Source organism: Scyliorhinus canicula, chromosome 4 (genome assembly GCF_902713615.1).
Source record: "Scyliorhinus canicula chromosome 4, sScyCan1.1, whole genome shotgun sequence".
Lineage (NCBI taxonomy): Eukaryota > Metazoa > Chordata > Chondrichthyes > Carcharhiniformes > Scyliorhinidae > Scyliorhinus > Scyliorhinus canicula.
Genome location: NC_052149.1, coordinates 151,630,458 through 151,656,395, shown reverse-complemented (window position 1 = coordinate 151,656,395; position 25,938 = coordinate 151,630,458). Strand labels below are relative to the sequence as shown.

General features: G+C 49.4%; 1 protein-coding gene across 4 annotated transcripts in view; it reads right to left on the bottom strand.

The window, feature by feature from the left end:
* Window positions 1-25,938, bottom strand: part of LOC119965080 (M-phase inducer phosphatase 1-B-like) — a 77,331-nt gene that overhangs the window by 10,821 nt on the left and 40,572 nt on the right. For all 4 annotated transcript variants that reach the window (XM_038795356.1, XM_038795357.1, XM_038795355.1 and 1 more), the window contains 9 exons: window positions 21,952-21,985; window positions 20,777-20,878; window positions 12,958-13,062; window positions 10,123-10,236; window positions 9,155-9,238; window positions 3,861-4,049; window positions 2,663-2,749; window positions 1,641-1,703; window positions 531-629 (listed from right to left, as the gene is read on the bottom strand). In XM_038795356.1, the coding sequence (XP_038651284.1) occupies window positions 531-629; window positions 1,641-1,703; window positions 2,663-2,749; window positions 3,861-4,049; window positions 9,155-9,238; window positions 10,123-10,236; window positions 12,958-13,062; window positions 20,777-20,878; window positions 21,952-21,985 (877 nt within the window). The remainder of the gene's footprint in view (window positions 1-530; window positions 630-1,640; window positions 1,704-2,662; window positions 2,750-3,860; window positions 4,050-9,154; window positions 9,239-10,122; window positions 10,237-12,957; window positions 13,063-20,776; window positions 20,879-21,951; window positions 21,986-25,938) is intronic.

The window sequence follows — 25,938 nt, the reverse complement described above, 5'->3', positions numbered from 1 at the left end:
GAGAAGGCAGGAAAATGGTCTTAGTGAGCATTAGATCAGCCATCATCTAAATGGCGGAGCAGACTCAAAGGGCTGAATGGCCTACTCCTGCTTCTATTTCTTATGGTCTCAGTATTCCTAGACTGGGACTTCACGACCAATTGCCAACAGGCCAAAAATGCATTGCAAAATACAATTGTTAACGAGAAACTGCACTTTTGCAATGAATTCAAGATTGTCGCACGACTGGTATATTTTTATTCAGAGCACTGAACATGTTCAAAATGAGACACATGAGGAAGGAAACTCTGGTTGCAGAGAAGAAATAGAGTTCCTATTTGATAACTTATCATTTGCTTCATGTGGCAAGGAGTGGGCAAGTATGGAATCAAAGGAAGGAAGCACTGATTTTGCAATAGGTCACAGCGGGTTTCCATCTATCTGGGGAATGGTACGAGCGCAGATAGAGTAGAATTCAAAATAAATAAATAAATAAATAAATAAATAAATAAAAAATTTAAACTTGATAATTTTGAATCCACTGCACTTACCCTGATGTGTCCTCCTTCAAACTCATAAGGGTAGCGGCAGTCAACAATATAGACTCCCTCTAAAAGGTGATCATATTCTCCACCTAGCACCTTGGCCATCTGTGAAAGAAAAGTCTGATTTTACACCGTTTATGGTTACTTTGCTCTTGGAATTAAAATACCCACACACTCGTACATGGGCTGCCAGCTGAAAGATTCCAGGGATTGGTTTGTAGCATTCAGAGATAAGACTAATGCTAGGCTACACCCGATTAATCATTTCTGCACAAAACACAGGCTTGCATTTTTCTGAGGGACGGGGAAAAGCAAATCCAGACCTCGGAACATTGGAGGGAAATGCAATATTTCACCGCAGTGACAACTTAGTCCTTTGTTAGCGAACTAGCACAGACTGAGCAGGCCAAATGGCCTCCTTCTGTGGTGTAACCATTCTACGATCTTGATGCCAGCGAATCACTGTCTAAAATACAATGCTGCTCGGTAAAGGTGCTCAACAAAAAGAAAATAACAAAGGGGGGGGATCAAAAATACTAATGAATGTGTGCGCATGATAGCATCAGTACCTTCCTCCAAAAATCAGCACTTGGGCCACAGGTTCACCAAGAGTCTGAGATCGATGGCTGATACGCAAATGATTGGAACTATGCCAGTGTATTGCAGCAAGCCATCGCTCTTCCGCTGTAAAGGTTTACCACATCATGGAGCATAGGCAGAAGGCCCAGCAAGGATTTGGGTACACCCTGCTGTGATCTGGCACTCTGATGCCAACACTCTGGGCAGTTTTGTGGACTTGCCTCAAGAACCCACGGCCCCAACTTCACCAATGGACTTGAACAACATTGTCACTCACAGGCAATGCCTTTGAGGAGAAGGCGATGCATATTGTCCTGCTTCCAGACCTTCAACAACTGGTCACTCAGAACTGGTCTCCATCAGGCTATCTAGGGGAGATCACAGTACTGTGGCCTCCAGCATTGGCAATATAAGATACCCATACAATAGCTTTAAACAGTGACAGACTGTATCTCAAGGAATGTTCTATTCTCAATGCAAGTTCCTTTTTTGGTGCTCTGCAAGATGCTCATTTTCTTGATAAATAGGGGGACTCACCGTTTCCGAGGTGATGTACTTCAGATCCCCATGCTTCCCCATTATTGTGGGCAATGCATGCACCTGCCAAAAAATAAATCATTAGCATCAGAGTAAGTACCACAATGATGGGTCAAACTTTCACTATCACGTCAGCCAGACTCCTGGTCTGACCCAGTGTCTGTAGTGGAAGATCTCATTACCAATACTTCCTCTCAGATAGTACAAGAGTATCACAGGCAGCAGAATGAATATTCGTCCAGACCTTCCGACACTCCAAATATTGCCACCTCGGACCTCTGAAAGGACATCTGAATATCCGTGCCAAAATCCCCTCCACCTTGGACAGGCCCAAAACATATGTAATGGTTCGCAGCACTTCCCCCAACCTGCCCACACCTATCCTCCACCTCCTCAAAAAGCTTACTCATCCGGACCAGTCATAGGAGCCCTGTGCATCAGGCCAAGCCTGCCACACAACGAGGTTGCATTGACTCTCCTCAGGGCCTCCCACCATAACCCGACTTCCAACTCCCCTCCCAACTCTTCCTCCCACTTCCTCTTCACCTCACCTATTGTAACCCCATCCCTCCCCGACCCCGGTTTTTGACATCACCTTATCCTGCAGTCCCCTTAGTGGGAGGCATGGAAAGCCCGGGCCCTGCCTCCGGACAAAATCCCACACTTGTAAATACCGTAAGTACCCATTCCCCCCAGGCAACTCAACTCCTCCTCGAGCTCCTCCAAGCTCAAGAAACCCACCCCAATGAAGACCCCAGCCAGCCACCCCCCCAACCCCACCGGTGACTGTCACAGATCAGTGACCATACCAACGATCCCTCCAGTCCCATGTGCTGACTCCAATGACCCCACACTCAGGGCTACCACTGGGCTTGTGGAGTATTGAGCGGTGAGAACGGCAGAGGAGCCGTTCACAAAGCCTTCAGGCTCATGCCCTTGCAAGATGCCGCCTCCACTCACTCCCACACCGACCCCTCCCCACTACCCACTTGTAATGTTATATCAAATGTTGAAAATCTCACTTTGGAAAAGTTCCCTATCAGCTCTGTGTTCCTCTCCTCATCCAAAACGTTTGTCACGTCAATATTGCTGCAGGTCCTGGCTCGTCTCTGTAGAGGAAGGAAAAAATGTTCAACAGTTGTCAACAACAGGGCAGCACGGTAGTATTTTGGATAGCACAATTGCTCACAGCTAAAGGGTCCCAGGTTCGATTCCGGCTTGGGTCACTGTCTGTGCGGAGTCTGCACATCCTCCCAGTGTGTGCGCGTGGGTTTCCTCCAGGTGCTCCGGTTTCCTCCCACAGTCCAAAGATGTGCAGGTTAGGCGGATTGGCCATGATAAATTGCCCTTAGTGTCCAAAATTGCCCTTAGTTTTGGGTGGGGTTACTGGGTTATGAGGATGTGGGCTTAGGTAGGGTTCTCTTTCCAAGAGCCGGTGCAGACTCGATGGGCTGAATGGCCTCCTTCTGCACTGCAAATTCTATGAGTTTGCATGGATTTCTTTTCAATCACACAAAATTGGACATAAACCAATTCTGAAGACCCCACCCCCCTCGAAGATCAAAAGCAAACTACCAAGTTTTATTCAGGATGTCCAAAGCCCCCGTCACTCAGCAACCCAGCCTCCAAAGGTCAACAACATGAAACAAAGTAGAATCCCCCAAATACTAAAAGAGAAATCAGACCGACACCAGCCATTTCAATTACATTCAGCAGGGAACAAATGGCAACTTCCACGGCTGAAGAAGTTGGTGCATTTTCCCCCAGATAAGCCGCTGGGAATTCACATCATTTCACTTTTTTTATATGTGGAGTAGACAGTGTTATGAATAGGTCACATTATTTTCATGATGACATTCAATCCAATCCAGACCAGGACCGAATGGCACCTCTACTTCGGGGATCAGGGTGCACCAATTCAAACTGGACCTTAAGAGGATGTGGAAAAAGGGTTCAGGAGCAATTTCGTTCGGGAATGTCACTGAAGCATGGAATTCTTTGCAGCAGGGTTCAGTGAGAAGAAGGGCATTGCACCCAAAATAAAAATTAAATAACGATGTGAAGTGGAAGGCACAATGTGGTGGAAGACGACCAGGACAATGGGAATAGATCTGGATTGTCCAGCAAAGATTTAGCATGTAGACAATAAGCCGAATGGCTTCTCATTTCGCTGTGAACTTAACAAGTTCAACTGAACAAGCAATCAGAAGGTTTCATTACCATGAATTGGTTTTCCAGTCTTTCCTGATCCTCGTCCTTTGAGGAGCTTCCAAAGCTCTTCTGTCGCTTAGTCTTTACTGGAGTATTAATTTCCGGAGATCGCTCCAACCTCTTCAGGAATGGTCTGTGCAACCTCTCCGGCATAGAGGGTGACCGAAACAGGCCTGGTCTACTCTTGCGGACTGGCACCTAACAAAACAATGATTTTTTAAAAATGATTTTGCACATACTGAGCCCCCATTTTCTACAGAGTCTTCCCCACGAGGAAGATCACTATCATTCAGCCCAGCCATCTCCTTCATGCAAGTATCTATGAAGCTCATTACTGCAGAGTTCTTCTGATTAAGGAGATGGATCTTTCAACTCAGAGCTGTCGAGTTAAACTCTTAACCTCTTTTTAATTAGAGACTAATACAGTCGTGTGCACAGGAACAAGACTTCCCAGTGATTGCCCTCACAATATGCCAGAATTATTGGCACATCATCAAGGAACAACTGCTAATTAGTCCATGACTGTTATCACACCCCAGGGGACAGAATATAGTCATCAGTAAAAACAGCTGTTGTTGCTCCAAAAATCAGAACAATATTGGAATAGACAACACTTACTTTCACAAATAGCCAACAGAGAATTATCCTGGGCATGATAGCAACAGGAGACAGAGGCAACTAATGCTTATGGTCTCAGTCAATACTTATGCTTTGCATCCGAAACACAGGCCATTTCTACTCTTCTCTCATTCCCGGCTTGATAAGAATTCCCGTTGTTTGAGTAAAAAAACAGTCTTTACCAATTACAGTACTTTGCACCAGCCACAAGTTCAAATCCCATCAATGTACCAGCTGAGAGATTTAATTTAATAGATCTCAATATGCACTGCCACAAGACAAAATGGCAATGAAAGTGATAAGATTGTCATAAAAGCCCAACTGGCTCGCTAATGTCCTTCAAGGAGGGGACCTGCCAATTCTCTCTCGTCTGGCTTACATGTAGCTTTTAACAACCTTGGTATAGGTGTAAGCCTTCGTTCAAAGGTTAACATGCAAGTCAGAAAGTTCTGAATTGACATCCCTCGTCAAAGACTTGAGCACAACGTTCAGGGAAATACGGAGGCGGTATGGTCAAAGGTGCTTTGTTTTGGCTCAGTTGTTAAACAGATGCTTCACCTCTTTTGACTGGCTTAACAGATCACACAGGACTTCCGGTTGCGGCTATGCGGAGCTAAGTCGCACGTTTGGCAGCTCCTGCTAGCAAAGGACTTTTGGGCTCTTTTTAGGGCCCGCAACGGCGCTTGTTCGACATTTCCTGGTGTGGGAAGGGGACAGCAACATTCCCCTGCTGGTGCACGGATTGGACCAGGAGCGGGGCAATTAAAAAAGCAGCATTGCAGCAAAGAAAGGTGAGAGGAAGGAGGACCAAGATGGCAGCGGGCGGAGACCAGGCAGCGTGGACACAATGGGTGCAGGAGCAGCAGGAGCTGCTTCAGCGTTGCTTTAAGGAGCTAAAAGCAGAGCTGCTGGAGGCCTCACTCAACAAGCTGCCCAGACGGCCCAAGGGGCGGCGATCCGGGAATCCGGCAAAAGGTCTCGGAGAACGAGGACAAGATCCTAGGCCTGGCAGTGAAGGTGGAGGCACACTAGGCGCTCCACAAGAAATGGCAGGTGAGGTTCGAGGAGATGGAGAACTGGTCGAGTCGGAAGAACCTGCGGATTCTGGGCCTCCCAGAGGGGCTGGAGGGATCAGACATGGGGGGCCTATGTGGTCACCATGTTGAATTCGTTGATGGGAGCGGGGGCCTTCCAGGGGCCCTTGGAGTTAGAAGGGGCCCACCGAGTGCTGGCGAGGAAGCCCAAGCCCAGCGAGCCGCCACGGGCAGTGCTGGTGCGGTTCCACCGGTTTGCTGATCGACAGTGTGTGTTAAGGTGGGTCAAGAAGAAGTGGAGCAGCAGGTGGGAGAACGTGGAGGTCCGGATCTACCAGGATTGGAGTGCGGAGGTGGTGAAGTAGAGGGCCGGTTACAATCGGACGAAGGCAGTGCTGCATAGGAGAGGGGTGAAGTTCGGCATGCTACAGCCGGCACGTCTGTGGGTCACCCACAAGGACCGACATCATTATTTTGAGTCCCCGGAGGCCTGGGCCTTTGTTCAGGCCAAAAAACTGGACTCAGACCGAGGGTCGGGGGATGGTTGGGGATTGTTGTGTTCCGAGGGGGGGCTCTTTTTGTTTTCTGGGGGTTGATAGGGCATTGTTCTGATTAGGCCCGCCGAATGGGCTCGTGAGGGGGGAGGGTAGCTTGAGATGGGGCTAGTGTGACTGGGCTTGAAAAGGGGAGGCTGGGCCGGCAGAGTAGAAAGCGCAGGCTTTTTCCCAAGCTAAGGGTTGAAGAGGGCGGGGCCGGAGCTGGGAAGCACGGGCGTTTTCCCGCTCTGGAAGTGGAAGGACGTGAGCCTGCTTGCGGGCAAGGGAGGGGAGGGGAAGTTTTACACAGGGGGGGGGGGGGGGTCGATGGTGCGGCGGGAGTGGCCGGGGTCAGCTGACTCACGGGAGTACAATTGGGGGGTGCAACGCAGCTAGGGCGGGACCTAGCTATGGGGGGGGGGGGGGGGGGGGGGGGACCGGGTTGCTGCTGGAATGGCCAAGGGGGAGCTGGAGGTGGTAGAGGAGGTCGGGGGTCTGCCGTTGTGGGGAACTGGCCATGCGGGGGGCGCGGGCACGTGGCTGGCCAAGAAGGGGTTATGGCTAGTCGGCGGGGGAGGGGGGTGAGTAGCCCCCTGATCCGGCTGCTAACCTGGAATGTGTGGGGGCTGAATGGGCCGTTCAAGCAGGCCCGGGTGTTGGAGGGGCGTAGCAGAGACAATGTCAAGGGTGGTTGGATCCAGGGTTGAGCCGAGCTGGGGGCTCGCAATATTTGGGGTGGTAGAGGAGCTGTGCATGCAGGAGGCGAAAGAGGCCGGTATTCTGACCTTTGTGTCCCTGGTAGCCCAGCGAAGGATTCTTCTTCAGTGGAAAGATGCGAGACCTCCAAGCGTGGAGTCCTGGATCAATGATATGGTGGGGTTCATCAAATTGGAGAGGGTCAAGTTTGCCTTAAGGGGATCGGTACAAGGGTTCTTCAGGCGGTGGCAACCGTTCCTACACTTTCCGGTGGAGCGGTAGGCGATGGTCAACAACAGCAGCAACCGGGGGGGGGGGGGGGGGGGGGGGGGGATTAATGAGGGTTTGTTTGTTTTTCTTGATTGGGTGTGTATATTTGCGTTTATATCGTTTATCTTTGTTAATTTATTCTTTGTGTATATGGGGGGGGGGTTGTTCTTATTTCATTGTGTTATTTGTATTGTTGACAATTTGTGAAAACCTGAATAAATATTATTTTAAAAAACAGATCACACAGCACTGCGGAAAAGCTCAAAGTGCTCTGGCCAATATTTATTCCTCAATCAGCATTATATGTACTGCCACATTTCCCTCTATAACAGTGAATGCTCTTCAAACAATCAAAATGGTTACAGCAGAGGAGGCCATTCAGCCCATTGTGCCCATGACAGTTCTCTGCAGGAGCAGCTCAGTTGGCCCCACTTCCTCGCCCTTTTCCCATAGACCTGCAAATTCTCTCCCTTCAGGTCCATATCCAATTCCCTTCTGAAACCCTGATTGTATTTGCCTCCACCACACGCTCAGGCAGTGCATTCCAGGTCCTTATCACTCACTGCATTTTTTTTTAAAAAAGTGTCCTCATAACATTGTCCATTCTTTTGGCAATCCCCCTAAAATCAGTGTCCTCTGGTTATCGACGCTTACACCAATGGGAGCTGCTTCGCTCTTCACTCCATCTACACACAGTCTACACCCCTCGTGATTTTGAACACCTCTAACAAATCTCAATTGATGAGAACAACTCCAACTTCTCCAATCTATTCACACAAGTCTCCCTTTCCAGAAACTATTCCAGCAAATCCTTCCTTGCAGACAGTGCCCAGAATTGAACACAATATTCTATTTGAATCAGTGTTTTACAAAAATTTCACCATACCTTCCTTGATTTTGCACTCTTTTGCCTCAATTTACAACGCCTATGAACCCGTATGCTGTATTAACTTTCATCTTGCCTGGTCACCTAAGATTTGTAGATGTATACCTCCTGTTCTAGTTCCCCTTATTGCCCATCGTCTCTTCTTGTTCATCCTCAAAAAATGCACCATTTCATACTTCACTGCATTGAGTTTCATCTGCTGCGTGCCCACCTGGGGGGAGATTTTCTTCAAGTCTAGAAAGCAACCATCACCGTTGTCCGTTTCCTGTCACTCAGTCAGCTTTGTATCCATGTTGCGACTGTTCCATTTATACCATGGGTTTCAAATTTGCTGGCAAGTCTATTTATCAAACATTTTTTTTGCAAGTCCATAACTGCCACATCAGCCCTCTGATACCGCATCAAAACAAAATCCTTAATCAAGTTAGCTAAATGTGGTTTCCCTTTAATGAATCTGTGCCGACTTCCCCGAATGACTCTGCATTTGGCAAAATGACTTAATTTTGCCCTGGATTATCAACCGCCCATCACGGAGGTTAAACTAGACTAGGTTAATCCTAACACTTTTTTTTGAACAAGGTTTATTTTGTACACTTTTGAAGTGATTAACTTCATAGTAGCTCAGCGCAACCACAGAATAAGAAGGGTGCGACATCTGTTCTTTCAGGGTAGAAGGAGTGAACAATAAATACGGCCTTAAATCATCTATGTACAAATAAATATTAACAGTTAGGAGCAAGCCTGCCTTGTGCTTTAATCTTCAAGAGATCGCTGAGCATCACAGAAACTTGGAATCGCAGAGTAAAGACATGGGCTGAAATTTTCCGTCTTCGCTTTGCAGCTGGTATTTCTGGAGCCACTGTGGAATTTTGGCTGGAACGCCAAATTTTCAGGTCCCGGAAGACGTGCTTGTTAAGTGAATTGGACATTCCGAATTCTCCCTCAGTGAACCCGAACAGGCGCCGGACTGTGGCGACTAGAGGCTTTTCACAGTAACTTCATAGCTGTGTTGATCCCTACTTTTGACAATAAAGATTATTATTAACTAGTCCCGCCATAGAGAATCCTGCCCCAGAGGCGAGTTTATGGGTGAAATGCTGATCGCATCAGGATTGTTATCAGAGAAGTACCAGGCCACTAACAGTGAAAACCCCAAACAACAATCACACAGCTCAAACAAATGGCTTAAAAGACTTTGGCAACCAGGAGGGAGAGGGGCTCTTCCCCCCCATCCAGAGTTTCCTCAACACTCAAAATTCTTACCATGCTCATGTCTATCCCCTGGTTCATTAGATTGCTGGTGAGAAGAGCAGCCATGCTGGATGACATAGACATGTTCTTATTTCCCTGTGGGATAAATGTCAAAAATATCAAAACGGATTGCTCATTTACCAATGCGGTGCATTTTACAACACGTTACATAGCTGGGGTCCTCTAGTTCTGGTGACTGCAAATCAAGGTCAAAGAGAACCTTCCACCATGACGCAGAAATTCACAACGCAAGTAGTGAGTGAAATACCTTAGTTTGAATTGTAACAAAATACCTTCAATACCATTTCTGTCACTTGCATGCAACTGAAATCTCAATTTGTCTAAAATGACCTTCATAGCGCTTTAGAGCACAGAAAGAGGTCCTTCAGCCCATCGTGCCCTTGTTGGCCATCAAGTGCCTATCCATTCTAATCCTAATTTGAATTGCAATGATCACAAATCTGGGATCAAATTATTTACATTTGAAATTTAAATAGTGGAGATCATTTTTTTTTAAATAAATGGAGGCTTATTATTTCACCTCTCCAATCATGACTGACCCAGAGTTGCAGCTCCCCAGTTGGCAGGAGCCCTGTGGCACCTCAGCCCATTCTTCATGGGTGAACCAGTCAAAGAGTCAGTCCAGGACATCCCAGCTGAATGCCTTCCTGTTCTCACTCTGCATCCCACATTTACACTTCCCAGCAGTATCCACTCTCTTTCCCTCTCTTCAGGAGCCTACTGGGGCAACCCAACTACCTACCCAATAGAGACTGGGTACCCTAGTTGGTGGGGATCATGGCTGACAATTTCTGACATTCACTTGAAATAATACGGTCAACTGAAACAAGTCTGGTTTTTCATTAACCAGCACAATTAGCAGGTGACCAGGTCAGTAGGTAATTAACAACCAACTGGAAAAAGAATGAAGATGCTTCCATAGGGAACAATGACTTTTAACACAAGGTTTTCTGCATTACCTCTGCCTCATTCTGCACCAGCTCTGATAAAATGTAGTCTGTGTTCATGGAATCATCCAGGCATAGAGACTCTGTTGACATAGGACTATTGACTCCCTCCATCTCCAAGTCATACTAAAATTTTAAAATATAAAACAACATTGGAGCGAGTCACAGGAATAAAGACTACACATTAATCGTACCCAACTCAGTCAGCAGCAAGATTGATTGCTCACCTTAAACCTGCAGTTCAGTAAAAAAAAGTCTCACTTTTAAATCAAACCTTCAAGTTGACACAGACAGGCAGTAAAGTAGAGTCAGCATCTGCGTTATCAAGTGCAAATACTCACCAATAACCTGCTGACTCAGGACGACTTAGCTCCAAGCCTCATTACAGACCTGGGGCACGATTCTCCGCAAATGCAGCAAATCGTAAAGGCTGCCGTGAAACTGGCCGTGTTTCACAGCAGCCTCCGCGCCCCCTCCCGGGACCCGATTCTCCCCCCCGGGCGGGGCTAGGAGTGGGGCCCCGTGAAGCACGGCATCGCGGGCTTAGCGACCGTCGCCAAGTCCGCGCGCCAAGCGTCACGGTGGCTGACGCGCACGATGATGTCAACCACGCATGCGCAGGATGGATGGCTCCAACCCGCGCATGCATGGGGCAGTCAACTCCCTCGACCGCCCCGCGGACTTATCCTGCGGGGTGGCGGAGGGAGAAAGAGTGCGTCTGTTACGGACGCACTGCCCACGATCGCGGGCCCATGCCCCCCTTGACACGGCTGTGCCAATCGGGGCCCTGTATGCCCAGAACGGGCATGTTGCTGCCGTTTTTACGACGGCAGCAAGCAGTTGTGTTTGCTGCTGTAAAAACGGTCGTAAAGGCCTGGGCACTCGGCCCATCAGCCTGGGGAGAATCGCTGTTCGCCGTAAAAAACGGCAAGCAGCAATTCGTGTTGTGGGCCGGGCGTGGCAAGAATAGCGGGAGGGCGTGAAAAATGTTGGGGACGCCCTCCCGCTATTCTCCGACCCGTTGTGGGCAGCGGAAAATAGCGCCCCTGTTTTTACCCCAATTAAGGGGCAATTTAGCATGGCCAATCCACCTACCCTGCACATCTTTGGGTTGGGAGGGCGAGATCCACGCAGACACGGGGAGAATGTGCAAACCCCGCACTGACACTGACTCGGAGCCAGGGTCGAACCCGGGTCCTCAGTGCCGTGAGGCAGCAGTGCTAACCACTGCACCACCCTCATTACAGATTTGATCCAAACATGGGCACTAACTAAGGAGCGAGCAGATGCCCTTGAAATAAAGGCGAAGTTTGACTGAGTGTGACATCAAGGAGTCCCAGTAACACTGTGGCTGGAGCAACACTCAACGCAAAGGATTATAGCTCGAGCTGTTGGGACTCAAACTATCTCAAACCAGGACAATGCCGCAGGAAATCCCCAAGGCAGCTTCTTCCTCAATGAGATTTCCTTCATCACAAAGTCAGAAACAAGGCCGTGCACTGATGATTGCAGTGTTCAGTTTAACTTATAATATCATACGGAAGCCAGGCCTCTCTGCAGCAATCAGGCTGGGGCTGATAAATGACAAGTAACATTTGTGCCAGACAATCAATAAATCAGACAAGGACCATTTCCAAAAGACAATCACCGAATCATCTCTCCTTAACAGTATTAATATCTTTGAATACTCTAGCATCAGCATTCTGAGAGTCACTATTAACTTACAACTTAACTGGATCAAGCACGTAAAAAAAGCTACTGGAATGGGTATTTTGTGAGGGGGCGGGGGTTTTACCATCTGGCTCTGCATAACCTCTCCTCCATCTACAAGGCACAAGTCAATACCATAATGGATTACCTTTTACCTGTCTGGATGATTGCAGCTCCAACAATGCTCAAGAAGGACATAGCAGCCTACATGACCAGAACATCATCCACCATCTTAAACTTAAACATAGAGGGGCTGTTTAGCACAGGGCTAAATCGCTGGCTTTGAAAGCAGACCAAGCAGGCCAGCAGCATGGTTCGATTCCCGTCACAGCCTCCCCGGACAGGCGCCGGAATGTGGCGACTAGGGGCTTTTCACAGTAACTTCATTTGAAGCCTACTCGTGACAATAAGCGATTTTCATTTTTTATTTCATATGCCCTTCACCTACGAAACACCACATTTTATACAAGCTAGAGAATGCACTGTGGCAACTCACAAAGGCTTCTGCAACTACGGCACCCAAACCCCATCACCTAAAGCATCTTGAAGGACATAGGCAACTGGTACCTAGGAACACCAACACCTCCAAATCACAAACATTCCTGGCTGCAATATATATTATTGTTCCTCGTCGTCACTGACTCAAAACCCCGAAAATCCCTCCCTAACACAAGTCTGGGTGTCGTTCACCACACAGCGCAGTGGTTGAAGAAGGTGGCCCAACACCACCCAAAAGCAATCAGGGATGGATATATCCCGAGAATCAATTTTTTAAAATGCACATCGTAACCAGGTTTTAAAGTCCACTAGTCATTAAATAGACTGTAAGTAGCAGCTACAATTCACTGACCAGGAAATTTCTGGGTTACTTGGTGGCCCATCGGGACCAGGAAGGTTCCATCATTGATGTGGGCTGAATTAGTGCATCTCAGTGGAGCTGCCCCAGCTGGCCTCAAGCGAAGAAAGAGTGCATATTCAACCATAGTCATGTGATTCAATGACCCTTATTAACCTCAAAGAACAGCAATGAGGGGGGGAAAGACAAGGAATAACAAAAAACATAATGACAATGCAAAAAAGAGTTAAAAACAAACTACTCAATTTCCTGTAAGCAAACCTGTTTAAGTTAGGGCTTACCACAGATGACATGGAAGATGTTGTTCCACAGACATCTGGATCTTGTGAGTGGATCATTGTTGTCCTGGGAGCGGGGGAAAGTGGTCTTTTAGACCTGTCACCTTCCTAGAAATAAAGGATTACAAGAATTCGGTCAGGCATTTCTACAGTTTTCACCACATCGCTGACAACTTTGAGGCTGGCATGCTACCTCAGAATTTAGATTCTATCAGTAGAGACGCACTCAGCCACCTCAGCTCTCAAAGCCAACAAAAAGTAGATTAACAATAGAATGGAAGGGATAATCGAGGAATTAGGGGCAAGGCAGAAAATTAGATTTATTTTATGGCCATGATGTGGAGATTCCACCGTTGGACTGGGGTGAGCACAGTAAGAAGTCTTACAACAGCAGGTTAAAGTCCAACAGGTTTGTTTCAAACATGAGCTTTCGGAGCACTGCTCCTTCCTCAGGTGAATGAAGAGGTATCTCTGCAAGACATGCCAGATCATCGACATGGATACCACCATTACATGTGGAAACACCACCCACCAGGTACGCGGCACATAACAGAGGGCTCAATTTCTGCACCACCACCAAAATGGACCCCATCAGTCTCGCGGCAGACAGAGGAATTCATCAGGCGAATGAGGCTCCGGGAATTCTTCCACAGACCCCAAGAGGCCAACAGCGAACCCAAGGAGACGACCAATGAACCGGAACAGCAGACCGCGAGATCTGTGATGCGGCAACCGAAGAGGAAAGAGTTGAATTGGACCCCTCCGGAAGGCCGCTGCCCTAGACTCGACATGTATGCTCAAGCCATCAGGAGTCGTGTCAATGCCAGATTCATCAGTCGCATTCACAAGGCAGCCCCGAACGTCACCCAAGCACAACACAACGCCATCCATGCTCGCAAGACCAACCGCAACATCGTCATCAAACCAGCAGACAAAGGAGGGGCCACCGTCATACTGAACAGAACAGTTTACTGCAAAGTATACCCGACAACTCAACAACCAGGAACACGACAGACAGTTACCCGCAGATCCAACCAAGGAACACATCCGCCAACACAGACTGATCAAGACGTTGGATCCAGACCTTCAGAGCACCCTACGTGCTCCCCGCATTGGAGATCTCTACTGCCTCCTGTAAATACACAAGACCAACACACCAGGCCATCCTATTGTTTCAGGCAATGGGATCCTGTGTGAGAATCTCTCTGGCCACGTCGAGGGCATCTTGAAACCCATCGTACAAGGTACACCCAGCTTGTCGCAACACGACGGACTTCCTACAGAAACTCCGCAACCATGGACCAGTTGAACCAGGAACATTCCTCGTCACAATGGATGCCTCGGCACTCTACACCAGCATCCCCCATGACAACGGCATTGCTGCCTCAGTCCTCAACACCGAGAACTGCCAATCTCCAGACGCAATTCTGCAACTCATCCGCTTCATTCTAGATCACAACGTCTTCACCTTCGACAACAAATTCTTCATCCAGATGCACAGAACAGCCATGGGGACCAAATTCGCACCTCAATATGCCAACATCTCCATGCACAAGTTTGAACAAGACTTCCTCACCGCACAGGACCTTCAACCGATGTTATACACCAGATACATCAATTACATTTTTTTCCTTTGGACCCACAGCGAAGAATCACTGAAACGACTACACGATGAGATCAATCAGTTCCATCCCACCATCAGACTCACCATGGACTATTCTCCAAATTCAGTTGCATTCTTGGACACACTCATCTCCATCAAGGACGGTCACCTCAGCACTTCACTTTACCGCAAGCCCACAGATAACCTCACGATGCTCCACTTCTCCAGCTTTCACCCGAAACACATTAAAGAAGCCATCCCCTATGGACAAGCCTTCCGTATACACAGGATCTGCACAGATGAGGAGGAACGTAACAGACATCTACAGACGCTGAAAGATGCCCTCGTGCAAACGGGATATGGCGCTCGACTCATCGATCGACAGTTCCAACGCGCCATAGCAAAAAACCGCACTGACCTCCTCAGAAGACAAACACAGGACACAACTGACAGAGTACCCTTCGTCATCCAGTACTTTCCTGGGGTGGAAAAACTACGACATCTTCTTCGCAGCCTTCAACACATCATCAATGAAGATGAACATCTTGCCAAGGTCATCCCCACACCTCCACTACTTGCCGCGCAACCTCAAACAAACCATTGTTTGCAGCAAATTACCCAGCCTTCAGAACAGCGACCACAACACCACACAACCCTGCCAGGGCAATCTCTGCAAGACATGCCAGATCATCGACATGGATATCACCATTACACGTGGAAACACCACCCACCAGGCACATACTCGTGCGACTCGACCAATGTAGTCTACCTCATACGCTGCAGGAAAGGATGTCCTGAAGCGTGGTACGTTGGTGAGACCGTGCAAACACTGCAACAACGAATGAACGGGCATCGTGCAACAATCACCAGGCAGGAGACGTCCGGTGGCGGCAATGCGGAGCTAAGCTGCACATTCGGCAGCTCCCGCTGAAACGGACTTTGGGGCTCTTTTCAGGGCCCCCTACGGAGCTGTGTCGGCAAATCCCGACGTGGGAAGAGGACAGGAGTCGACCTCTATGGTCCTATGGTCCGGACCAGCAGTGGGGTAAGGAGAAAAACGGAGAAAGCACCCCTGAAAAAACGGGGGAAGGAAGACAAAATGGCGGCAGGCAGAGACCCGTAGGATTGGAGGCAGTAGGCTCAGGAGCAGCAGGCGACTCTGCTGCACTGTTTCCAGCAGCTTAAGTTGGAGCTGCTGGAGTCGTTGAAGGTAACCACCAGGGAGCTGATGGAGACCCAGACAGCCCAGGGGGCTGCAATCCGGGAGCTGCAGAAGCAGGCCTCCGAAAGGGAGGATGAGGCCGTGGCGGGGAAGGTGGAGATGCACGAAGCACTCCATAAAAGATGGTAGGAGCAGTTCGAGGAGCTGGACAACCAGTCGAGGAGGAAGAATTTGCGGATCCTGGGCCTAACGGAGGGGCTGGAGGGGTCGGTCCTGGCGGCCTATGTGGCGGTTATGTTAAACTCGCTGATGGGGGCTGGGTCCTTCTAGGGGCCCCTGGAGTTGGAGGGGGCCCACAGAATTCTGGCTAGGAGGCCCAAGCCGAACGAGCCGCCGCGTGCGGTGTTGGTGCAGTTTCATCGGTTCGTGGATCGTGAGTGCGTGCTCCGGTGGGCCAAGAAGGAGCGGAGCAGCAAGTGGGAGAACACGGAGGTGCGGATTTTCCAGGACTGGAGTGCGGAGGTGGCGAGGCGGAGGGCCGGGTTTAACCGGACGAAGGCGGTGCTCCATAGACGGAGTGTGAAGTTCGGCATGTTGCAGCCGGCGCGTCCGCGCGTCACCTGTAAGGATCGGCACCATTATTTTGATTCCTTTGTGGGCCTTTGTGCAGGCCGAGAAATTGAGGGTCTCAAACTGAGGGTCTAAGATGGGGGATGCTGTATAATACTGTATTTGTATTTGCTTGGTTTAATGTAAGATGTGGGTTGGCCATGTCAATTTGTCTTTTCTGTATGGGTTTTTCTGTAGGAGTCTGGTGGACGGGTTCAGGCAGGGGGGTAAACGGGGAGTTCGGGAAGCTGGTGAGGGGGGGGGCTGACAATGGGAGTTGCCCTAGAGGAGGCGGGGCCGGGCAGGGCGAAACCGCGGGTCGTTCCTGGCTGTTTTCCTTTCCCTCGCAAGAGGGGGGGGGGGGGGGGGGGGGGGGGGGAGAGACCCATTGACGGGCACGATGGAGGACGGGTAGTCCCACGTGGGGAGGAGTCGGGGTCAGCAGAAGTTAGCTGGTTCATGGGAGTGCTATGGAGGGAGGGGTGTTGATAGGAGGGGTCCTAGCCTTGGTGGGGGGGGGGGGGGTGACCGGGTTGCTGCTGAAACGGTCAGGAAGGAGCTGGAGGATGCAGTGGGTGCTGGAGAGGGGGGGGTTTGCTGCCGTGGGAAACTGGCACAGTGGGGGACGCTGGCCGGTGGTCGGCAGGGGAGGGGGGGGCAGGGAGCCCTCTGATCCGGCTGATAACCTGGAATGAGAGGTGGCTGAATGGGCCGGTCAAACGGGCCTGGGTATTTGCGCACCTGAAGGCGGATGTGGCCATGCTCCAGGAGACACACCTGAGAGTGGTGGACCAGGTTCGACTGAGGAAGGGATGGGTGGGCCAAGTATTTCACTCAGGGCTGGATGAGAAGAGTAGGGGGGGTGGCGATCCTGGTGGGGAAGAAGGTGTCGCTTGAAGCGTTAAATGTGGTGGCTGACAGTGGCGGGAGATATGTGATGGTGAGTGGCAAGCTGCAGGGGGAGCGGGTGGTGTTGGTGAATGTTTACGCCCCAAATTGGGACGATGTGGGGTTTATGCGGCGTATGTTGGGTCGCATTCCGGACCTGGAGGTGGGGGCCTGATCATTGGGGGGGGGGGGGGGGGGGGCAACACGGTACTGGATCCCCCATTGGATCGATCCAAGTCCCGGACGGGTAGGAGGCTGGCGGCGGCTAAGGTGTCGAGGGGATTTATGGACCAGATGGGGGGGGTGGATCCCTGGAGGTTTTGCAAGGCCAAGGGCAGGGAGAGTACTCGTTTTTTCTCCCACGTACATAAGGTCCCTACTCAAGGATTGATTTTTTTGTCCTGAGCAGGGGGTTGGTTTCGAGGGTGGAGGATGCCATCTCAGATCATGCCCCGCACTGGGTGGACCTCGGGCTGGGGGAGGAGGGGGACCAACGTCCGCTCTGGCGCTTGGAGGTGGGGTTGCTGGCAGATGAGGAGGTGGCCGAGAGGGTTTGGGGGTGTATCGAGAGGTACCTTGAGGCCAATGACAACGGGGAGGTCCGAGTGGGGATGGTCTGGGAGGCATTGAAGGCGGTGATGAGGGGGGGAATTGATCTCCATTCGAACCCAAAGGGAGAGGGGGGAGCAGAGGGAGAGACTGATAGGGGAGATGGTGCCGGTGGATAGGAGATATGCGGAGGCCCCAGAGGAGGGATTGCTGGGGGAGAGGCATAGCCTTCACGCCAGATTCGACCTATTGACTACCAGAAAGGCGGAAGCTCAGTGGAGGAAAGCACAGGGGGCGGTGTATGAATATGGGGAGAAGGCGAGCAGGATGCCGGCACACCAGCTCCGAAGGCGGGACGCGGCCAGGGAGATTGGGGGAGTGACGGATAAGGCTGGGAAGGTGGTGCAGAGGGGAGTAGATGTTAATGGGGTCTTCAGAGACTTCTATGGGGAACTGTACCGGTCAGAACCCCCGGTGGAGGGGGGTGGAATGGGGCGCTTCTTGGACAAGCTGCGATTCCCGAGGGTGGAGGAGGAGCAGGTGGAAGGACTGGGCGCGCCGATCGAGCTGGAGGAGGTGGTCAAAGGGATAGGGAGCATGCAGTCGGGGAAGGCGCCGGGGCCGGATGGGTTTCCGGCGGAATTTTATAAAAGTATTTGGACCTGTTGGCCCTCTGTTGGTCCGGACCTTTAACGAGGCAAGGGAGGGGGGGCTTTGCCCCAACTATGTCACGGGCGCTGATTTCCTTGATCCTAAAGCGGGACAAGGACCCTCTGCAGTGCGGGTCATATAGGCCGTCTTCATTGCTAAACACCGACGCTAAGCTGCTGGCAAAGATCCGGGCCACTAGAATAGAGGATTGCATGCCCGGGGTCATTCATGAGGGACCAGATGGGTTTTGTGAAGGGAAGGCAGTTGAATCGAATGTGCGAAGGCTCCTCAATGTCATTATGATGTCGGCCATGGAAGGGGAGGCGGAGATAGTGGTGGCACTGGATGCGGAGAAGGCCTTTGACTAGGGTTGAGTGGGAGTATCTGTGGGAGGTGTTTGGAGAGGTTTGGGAAGGGGTTTATCCGGTGGGTGAGGCTGCTCTACGAGGCCCCGATGGCAAGTGTAGCCACAAATAGGAGGAGGTCGGAGTACTTCGGCTGTACCGGGGACGAGACAGGGGTGCCCCCTGCCCCCCCTTGCTCTTCGCATTGGCGATTCAGCCCCTGGCCATGGCATTGAGGGAGTCAGGAAACTGGAGGGGCCTGGTGCGGGGGTGGGGAGGAGCATAGAGTGTCGCTGTATGCGGGCAACCTGTTGCTGTATGTGGCGGACCGGTGGTGAGGGGGGGGGGGGGGGGTTGGGGATGCCGGAGGTGATGAGGATTCTTAGTGAATACGGGGTTTCTCTGGGTATAAGTGAACCTGGGCAAGAGTAAGTTGTTTGTGGTGCAACGGGGGAATCAAGAGGAGGGATTGGTAGGCTCCCACTGAAGCAGGAAGGGAAGAGCTTCAGGTACCTAGGGGTCCAGGTGGCTGGGCGCTGGGGGGCCCTGCACAAGCTCAACCTCACAAGGTTGGTGGAGCAGATGGAGGAGGGAGTTTAAGAGGTGGGATATGTTACGCTGTCACTGGCGGGGAAGGTGCAGTCCGTTAAGATGACGGTGCTCCCGAGGTTTTTGTTCCTGTTCCAGTGTCTTCCAATCCTTATCCCGAAGGGCCTTTTTAGGAGGCGTCAACAGGAGTATCACGGGATTTGTGTGGGCACAGGGACTCCGAGGGTGAGACGAGTGTTCCTGGAACGAGGGCAGGGATAGGGAGGGGGCTGGTGTGCCCAACCTTGGAGAGGGTCCAGAGGAAGTTCACCAGGATGTTGCCTGGATGGAGGGTTGTAGCTATGAAGAAGGTTGAGTAGATTAGGATTGTTGCGTTGGAAAGACGGAGGTGAGGGGGGACCTGATTGAGGTCTACAAAATTATGAGAGGTATGGACAGGGTGGACAGCAACAAGCTTTTCCCAAGAGTGGGGATGTCAGTTACAAGGGGTCACGATTTCAAGGTGAGAGGGGGAAGTTTAAGGGAGATGTGCATGGAAAGTTTTTTATGCAGAGGGTGGTGGGTGCCTGGAACGCTTTACCAGCGGAGGTGGTAGAGGCGGGCACGATAGCATCATTTAAGAAGCATCTAGACAGGTATATGAACGGGTGGGAACAGAGGGAAGTAGACCTTGGAAAATAGGAGACAGGTTTAGATAAAAGGATCTGGATCGGCGCAGGCTGGGGGTGCCGAAGGGCCTGTTCCTGTGCTGTAATTTTCTTTGTTCTTAGTTTTATTGTTTCAGCATCAACTATAAAATTTAGCTCAATTTTCCCCAATTATCATTGCCAACTTTGCCACCAGCTGACTGGTACTGAATCAACACCTCTTTCAAAAATGCTAGCACAGGGATAGAGGGCAAAATAACCTCCTGTTCTGTAAACTCCTATGTCTCTACAACCTGTAACTAAAATGCAAACAGATATTTATCCTGCACGTAGGTGGCACAGTGGTTAGCACTGCTGCCTCACGGCGCTGAGGACCCAGGCTCGATCCCTGCCCCAGATCACTGCCCATGTGGAGTTTGCACATTCTCCAAATGTTTGTATGGGTCCCACCCCCACAACCCAAAGATGTGCAGGCAAGGTGGATTGGCCATGCTAAATTGACCCTTAATTGAAAAAAAAAGAATGAGTACTCTAAATTTAAAAAAAAAGCTATTTATCCTGCAGGCACTTGTCACTTGCACTAGCCGACTTGAAACATTAACACTGTTTCTCTCTCCACAGATGTTGCCAGACCTGCCGTTTGCTTTCATTCATTTAGACAGCTACAGACAAATGCTCCAAATTATCACCTTGACAGTCTAACTGCAGTAATAGTCCAAAAAGAAAATCAGTATATACACACACACACACAACTTGATGTGCACTGTGCTGTACTATAACATTTCCAACAAAATAAATTCAGAAGCAATATACTCCTTACATTTTCCTTGTTGTATCCCAGACTTCCGAAATCCATGCTGTTCTGGACTAGGCTCCGAGGGACAGACATTCCGAACATAGGACTGCTGCAGAGAACCTTTGGCTGCAAAAGCAAATGTATTAAATATATACATATACTTTTTAAACAAAGCAGAATTGGAGTTAACTGTGTTTTTATGCCTTATTTTCCACCAGGTTAACCTTAGAGCTGAGTTAACCTTTTATATGTTGCAGAGGCATTGCGCATGGGATATGCTGTGGAAGTCTGTGACGCACAAAGGACATTAGTAAGACCATTGAGTTTTTTAAAAAGTGACAGTCGGGTTGTTTTGAAAAGGTTATATTTTGGATCCCAACCCAAAATGACCAGATTTAACTTTGTGGTTAGATCGGAGGCGAGATCTGAACTCTCAATCTCTTGAGTCACAACCACCACACCACTGTGTTAATCCCCAGTGGGATTTTGCTTGTCAGAGTGTTGACCCAATTCCCAGTGTATGAGCAATAAATACTACAGCAACTATTCTTCTCTCCTCGAAGGTAGGTCTGAACCACACTCTCCACCACAGGTAGAGTAAGGAGCCAGGTTCCGGGACAAGGGTCAACTGCTTGGAGGACATATTCTTAAAATATAATCGGTTTCAGTTTCTTTCTTTCTGCTTCACCCTCCCCTTAAAGAGCAAAAGCCATTTTGATCGAGTGACCATGCGCAGATAACCGGGGCTTTTATTTGTTTGGAAGACATGGCTAGAACAAGGCCACCAATGCAGCCCCATCTTCTGATTATTCCTGCACTACACAGGGTTCCCCCCTCCCCCAGAAACATATTTTTTTTTTTCAGGAAAATTCGAAACCGCCAGTTTTTTTAAAAAAAAATAATCTAATCCTACATTCCAAAACCCATGGATAAAATAATAGCTTTCTGGGAAATTCTTTTCAATTCAAAAGACAAAACCGAAAGTGAGGGGAAAGCTTAAATACAAAGGTAGGATTTAAATTTCAAAATGACTTCTTCCCATCTCACACCACTCTTATCCAGATGTCAATGCCCACCTCTCAAAACAGTGCCATCGCCAAATTCAACAGCTCTTGTGCCATTTGCTTCTATAGGAGGAAACAACTCTGCTCCTTGCCCCTCCCCAAGAGTTATTTATCACTAGCAATGCAGATTCTTACCAGAAGTAGTTGCGTTCTTCCTATGGGCTGCTTGCTGTATATAAAAAAAACAAATATCAGAAGAGATACAGCTATACTTTACACCAGAGACAAAAGCCAGCAGTAGGGAACAGTTGCAGAATCATTTCACAGATGGTTCAAGAGTAACTATGGTCAAATAAAATGCTTTGTTCCCCACAATCTAGGGAGACTGCGTTATAGGATCCATCATGATGATCTCTCAGTACTGCATGATGTTAGCCAAGGCGTGGTCATGTCTGGCGTTGGACCTGAACATACAAGCTTCTGAGGCAAGTTCTGCCCCACTTGCAGTGAAGAGGTGTCTTGATCTCCTCAACGCTTCTTTATTGGCAAAGGAGAAATCAGATTGCCTCAAGCATTGAAGGGCAGGAGGAGAGGGGAGCAGGGGTGGACATTCTCAAGATCTTGGTGTGCAGGTGACAGTTTCAATTTTTTCAGATGGTGCAAAACTTGGAAGTATTGTAAACTGTGAAGAGGACAGTGTAGAACTTCGAAAGGACTTTGACAAGTTGGTGGAGTGGGCAGATAAAGTTCAATGCGGAGAAGTAAGAGGTGATGCATTTTAGTTGGAAGAATAGGGACAGACAATATAAAAGGATAAAATTTAAAGTGGTGCAGGAACAGAGGGACCTGGATGTATATCTACTTGAACCATTGAAGGTGGACGATCAGGTGGAGAAAGCAGTTAATAAAGCATATAGTATTCTGGGCTTTATTAATAGGGGCATAGAGTACAAGAGCCGGACGGTGATGCTGAACTTGTACAAGACACTAGTTAGACTTCAGCTGGGTACAGCTCTGGGTGCCACACTATAGGAAGGATGTGAACACATTGTGGAGAGTGCAGAAAAGGTTTACAAGAATGGTTTCAGGGCTGAGAAACTTTTACGAGGCTAGATTGGAGAGATTGGGACTTTTCCTTGCAGAAAATGGAAGCTCAGGAGAGTTGATAGAGAGGTTCATAATCCTGAAGGGAGTGAACAGAGTAGACAAGGGGAAACTGCTCCTGCTGGTGAAAGGATCACCAACTCAAGAGCAAAAGATTTAAAGTGATTTGCAAAAGAAGAAAATGTGATGAGAGAAAAATAAACTTTTTCACCCAATGAGTTGTTGGAGTCTGGAATGCACTGCCTGGAAGTGTGGTGGAGGAAGGTTCAATTGAGGCATTCAAGAGGGTATTATAGATGATTATTTAAATAGAAACAATCCGCAGGGGTACAGAGAAAAGGCAACCAAATGGCAGAGTCACGATACTTATTTGGAGAGCCAGTACAGACACGATGGATCAAATGGCCTCCTTCTGCATTGTAACAAAGTAAAAGTTAGCTCTGAATCACATTAGGGCTCTCTAAAGAGGTACAGGCAGTAAACCAAACATGACTTTTAGCCTGCTCTGGGGACCCACTGCAGAGGCCTATTCAGGGCAGTCGGCACAGAGTGCAGCTGGGGCAGAGGGTAATTACTGCCGGTTTGCTGAGAAGGAGACCAGGAGTTACAAAGATGCACAAGAGTCGAGATAGAAACAAAATCCAGGAATGGCATCACAGCAGAAACACAAGTTCATTGATGGTGAGAAACTGCTGTTAGGGTCATTAAGCAGATGAAAATGAAAAAAACTGCATTATTTTTAAATGAAGTAGCTACTTAGGGTAGGTGGAGAGAGGGAATAATTTCTTCCAGGCCTTAAACAAATTGACATTAGCTAATATTAACATAAAAAGTGCATCAATGACAGCATTGTAGTTTCCTGCTCAATGTCCAAGCCCCAAACACCCGTTCCAAGTGAAACAATGAAGTTAGCGTGGTTTCAGTGTAGTATTCTGTATTCGCTGCTCACCACGCAGTCTGCTCTGCACTGTGCAGACCAACACACAGGGTGGCTGCTTTGCAGAACACCTCTATTCTGTCCGCAACCATGACCCTGAGCTTCCTGTGGCCCGTCATTTTAATTCTGGTTCTTGTTCTTCTGTTATGTGAACATCGGTCCTCTGCCTACCACAATCTTAGAGTGAAGCTTGAGGAATAGCGCCTCGTCTTTTGATTAGATACTTTACAGTCTTCAGGATTCAATGCGGAGTTCAACAATTTCAGATCATAATCTCTGCGCCTTTTTGCTTCCTTTTCTTTGCATCTTTTGGTCTCAGCTCTTTTTCTCACATTCAGACAGCAGCTGTTCTTCATTCTGCCATTCACACCTCCCACAATTTTTGTATCTTTACTTGTCCAATTACCACTCCATTTGGCCATGCACCACAAAACCTTCTGTCATTTAATTTATCTTCTGCCCTATCAGGCCTTCTCTTTTGTATTCTCCCCCCCCACCCCCCCAACCCCACCCTCCCCCTTTCCTCAAACTCCATTGCATTTCTAACTTTTCCCAGCTCTGATGACTTTCAACTCCATTTCTCTCTCCACAGATGCGGGCCTGACCTGGTGAATAGTCCATAGGGTCTGTTGTCTTATTTCACTGTCAGCATTTCATTTCTTGGAGGAGGCAGTGGCCAGGAAGCAGTATTGAAAGCGAACGAGGGTGGTAACAGTTTACATCCGAAAAAAACCACTGCGCAACAATTAGAAAACAGAATCATAGAATTTACAGTGCAGGAGCTGCTGTGCTGCTCACAGAAAAATACTTTTCACTGTACCTCGGTACACGTGACAATAAACAAATCCAATCCAGGAAGACCATTCAGCCCATCGAGTCTGCACCGGCCCTTGGAAAGAGCACGCTACTTACAAGTCCACACCTCCACCCTGTACCCGTAACCCCACCTAATCTTTTTGTACACCAAGGGGCAATTTAGATTGGCCAATCCACGCAACCTGCACATCTTCGGACTGTGGGAGGAAACCAGAGCACCTGGAGGAAACCCACGCTGATACAGGGAGGAAGTGCAAACTCCATACAGACAGTCACCCGAGGCTGGAATTGACCAGGGTCCAGAGGTGTGTGAGACAGCAGTGCTAACTACTGTGCCACCCACAGTTGAAGTGCGAGAATTCCACATCAGCTTTCCCAACACATGAATTTGGTTCAATTGTTCAGGATTCCTGCCTCCAAAGGGAATAGGAGTTTGGTTTGCATCCAGGAGTATGTCTTTAGATTTCCAGTGGCGGCCATGGAGCGAGTGGTCGCATATTTGGTGGCTCCCACTCGCGGTAGTCTTTTTGTGGCCCTTACCCCAGCTTGCAGCAGGAATTTTGGAGGAAAAAGGTGTAGCAGTGAGACCAGAAGAGGGTGAGCCCTAGTTTGTGGCGTGGCGGACCAGAAGTGCCCGGAAAAAAGCAAACCAGTTGGTTGAGTCAGGTAGAGCTGGCAACACAGGCGGAGATGGCGGATGGGCAGGGGCAGGGTCCAGCCCTGCGATCGATGGAGCAGTTGGTGAGCTTCTTGAACGAGAAGTTCACCCAGCAGCGGAAGGAAAGTTTGGAGGACCTGGCCCAGGCAGTGGACTCAATCAAGGTGGTGTTTGACCGTATGTAGACGAGACTGGCAGCCTAGGGACAGGCGATCCAGAGATTGGAGGAGCTGATGGGGGTGCACGAGGAACAGTCCACCGCAATGGCAGCGGAGATGGGACTGATGCTACACCAGCAGAAGCGACTGCTGGAGAAAGTAGAGGACCTGGAGAACAGTTCTCTTAGGCAGAACGTCAGAATCATGGGCCTGCCAGAGGGGAGCGAAGGAACAGATGTTGGTGCGTAAGTTGGGAAGATGCTGGAGAAGCTGCTTGGGGAAGGTGAGTTTGACCAGCCGTTGGAGGTGGATCAGGCCGTGGGCAATGGTGGTACAGTTGCATCGGTTCCTGGAGAAGGAACGTATTATGAGGTGGGCCAGGCAGACGAGGCAATGCAACTGGGAAGGAGTCGAGATTAGTGTGCATCAGGACCTGGTGAATAGGAGGGCGAACTTTAATAAGGTCAAGTCGGCCCTGTACAAGAAGGGTGCAAAGTTCGGACTACTCT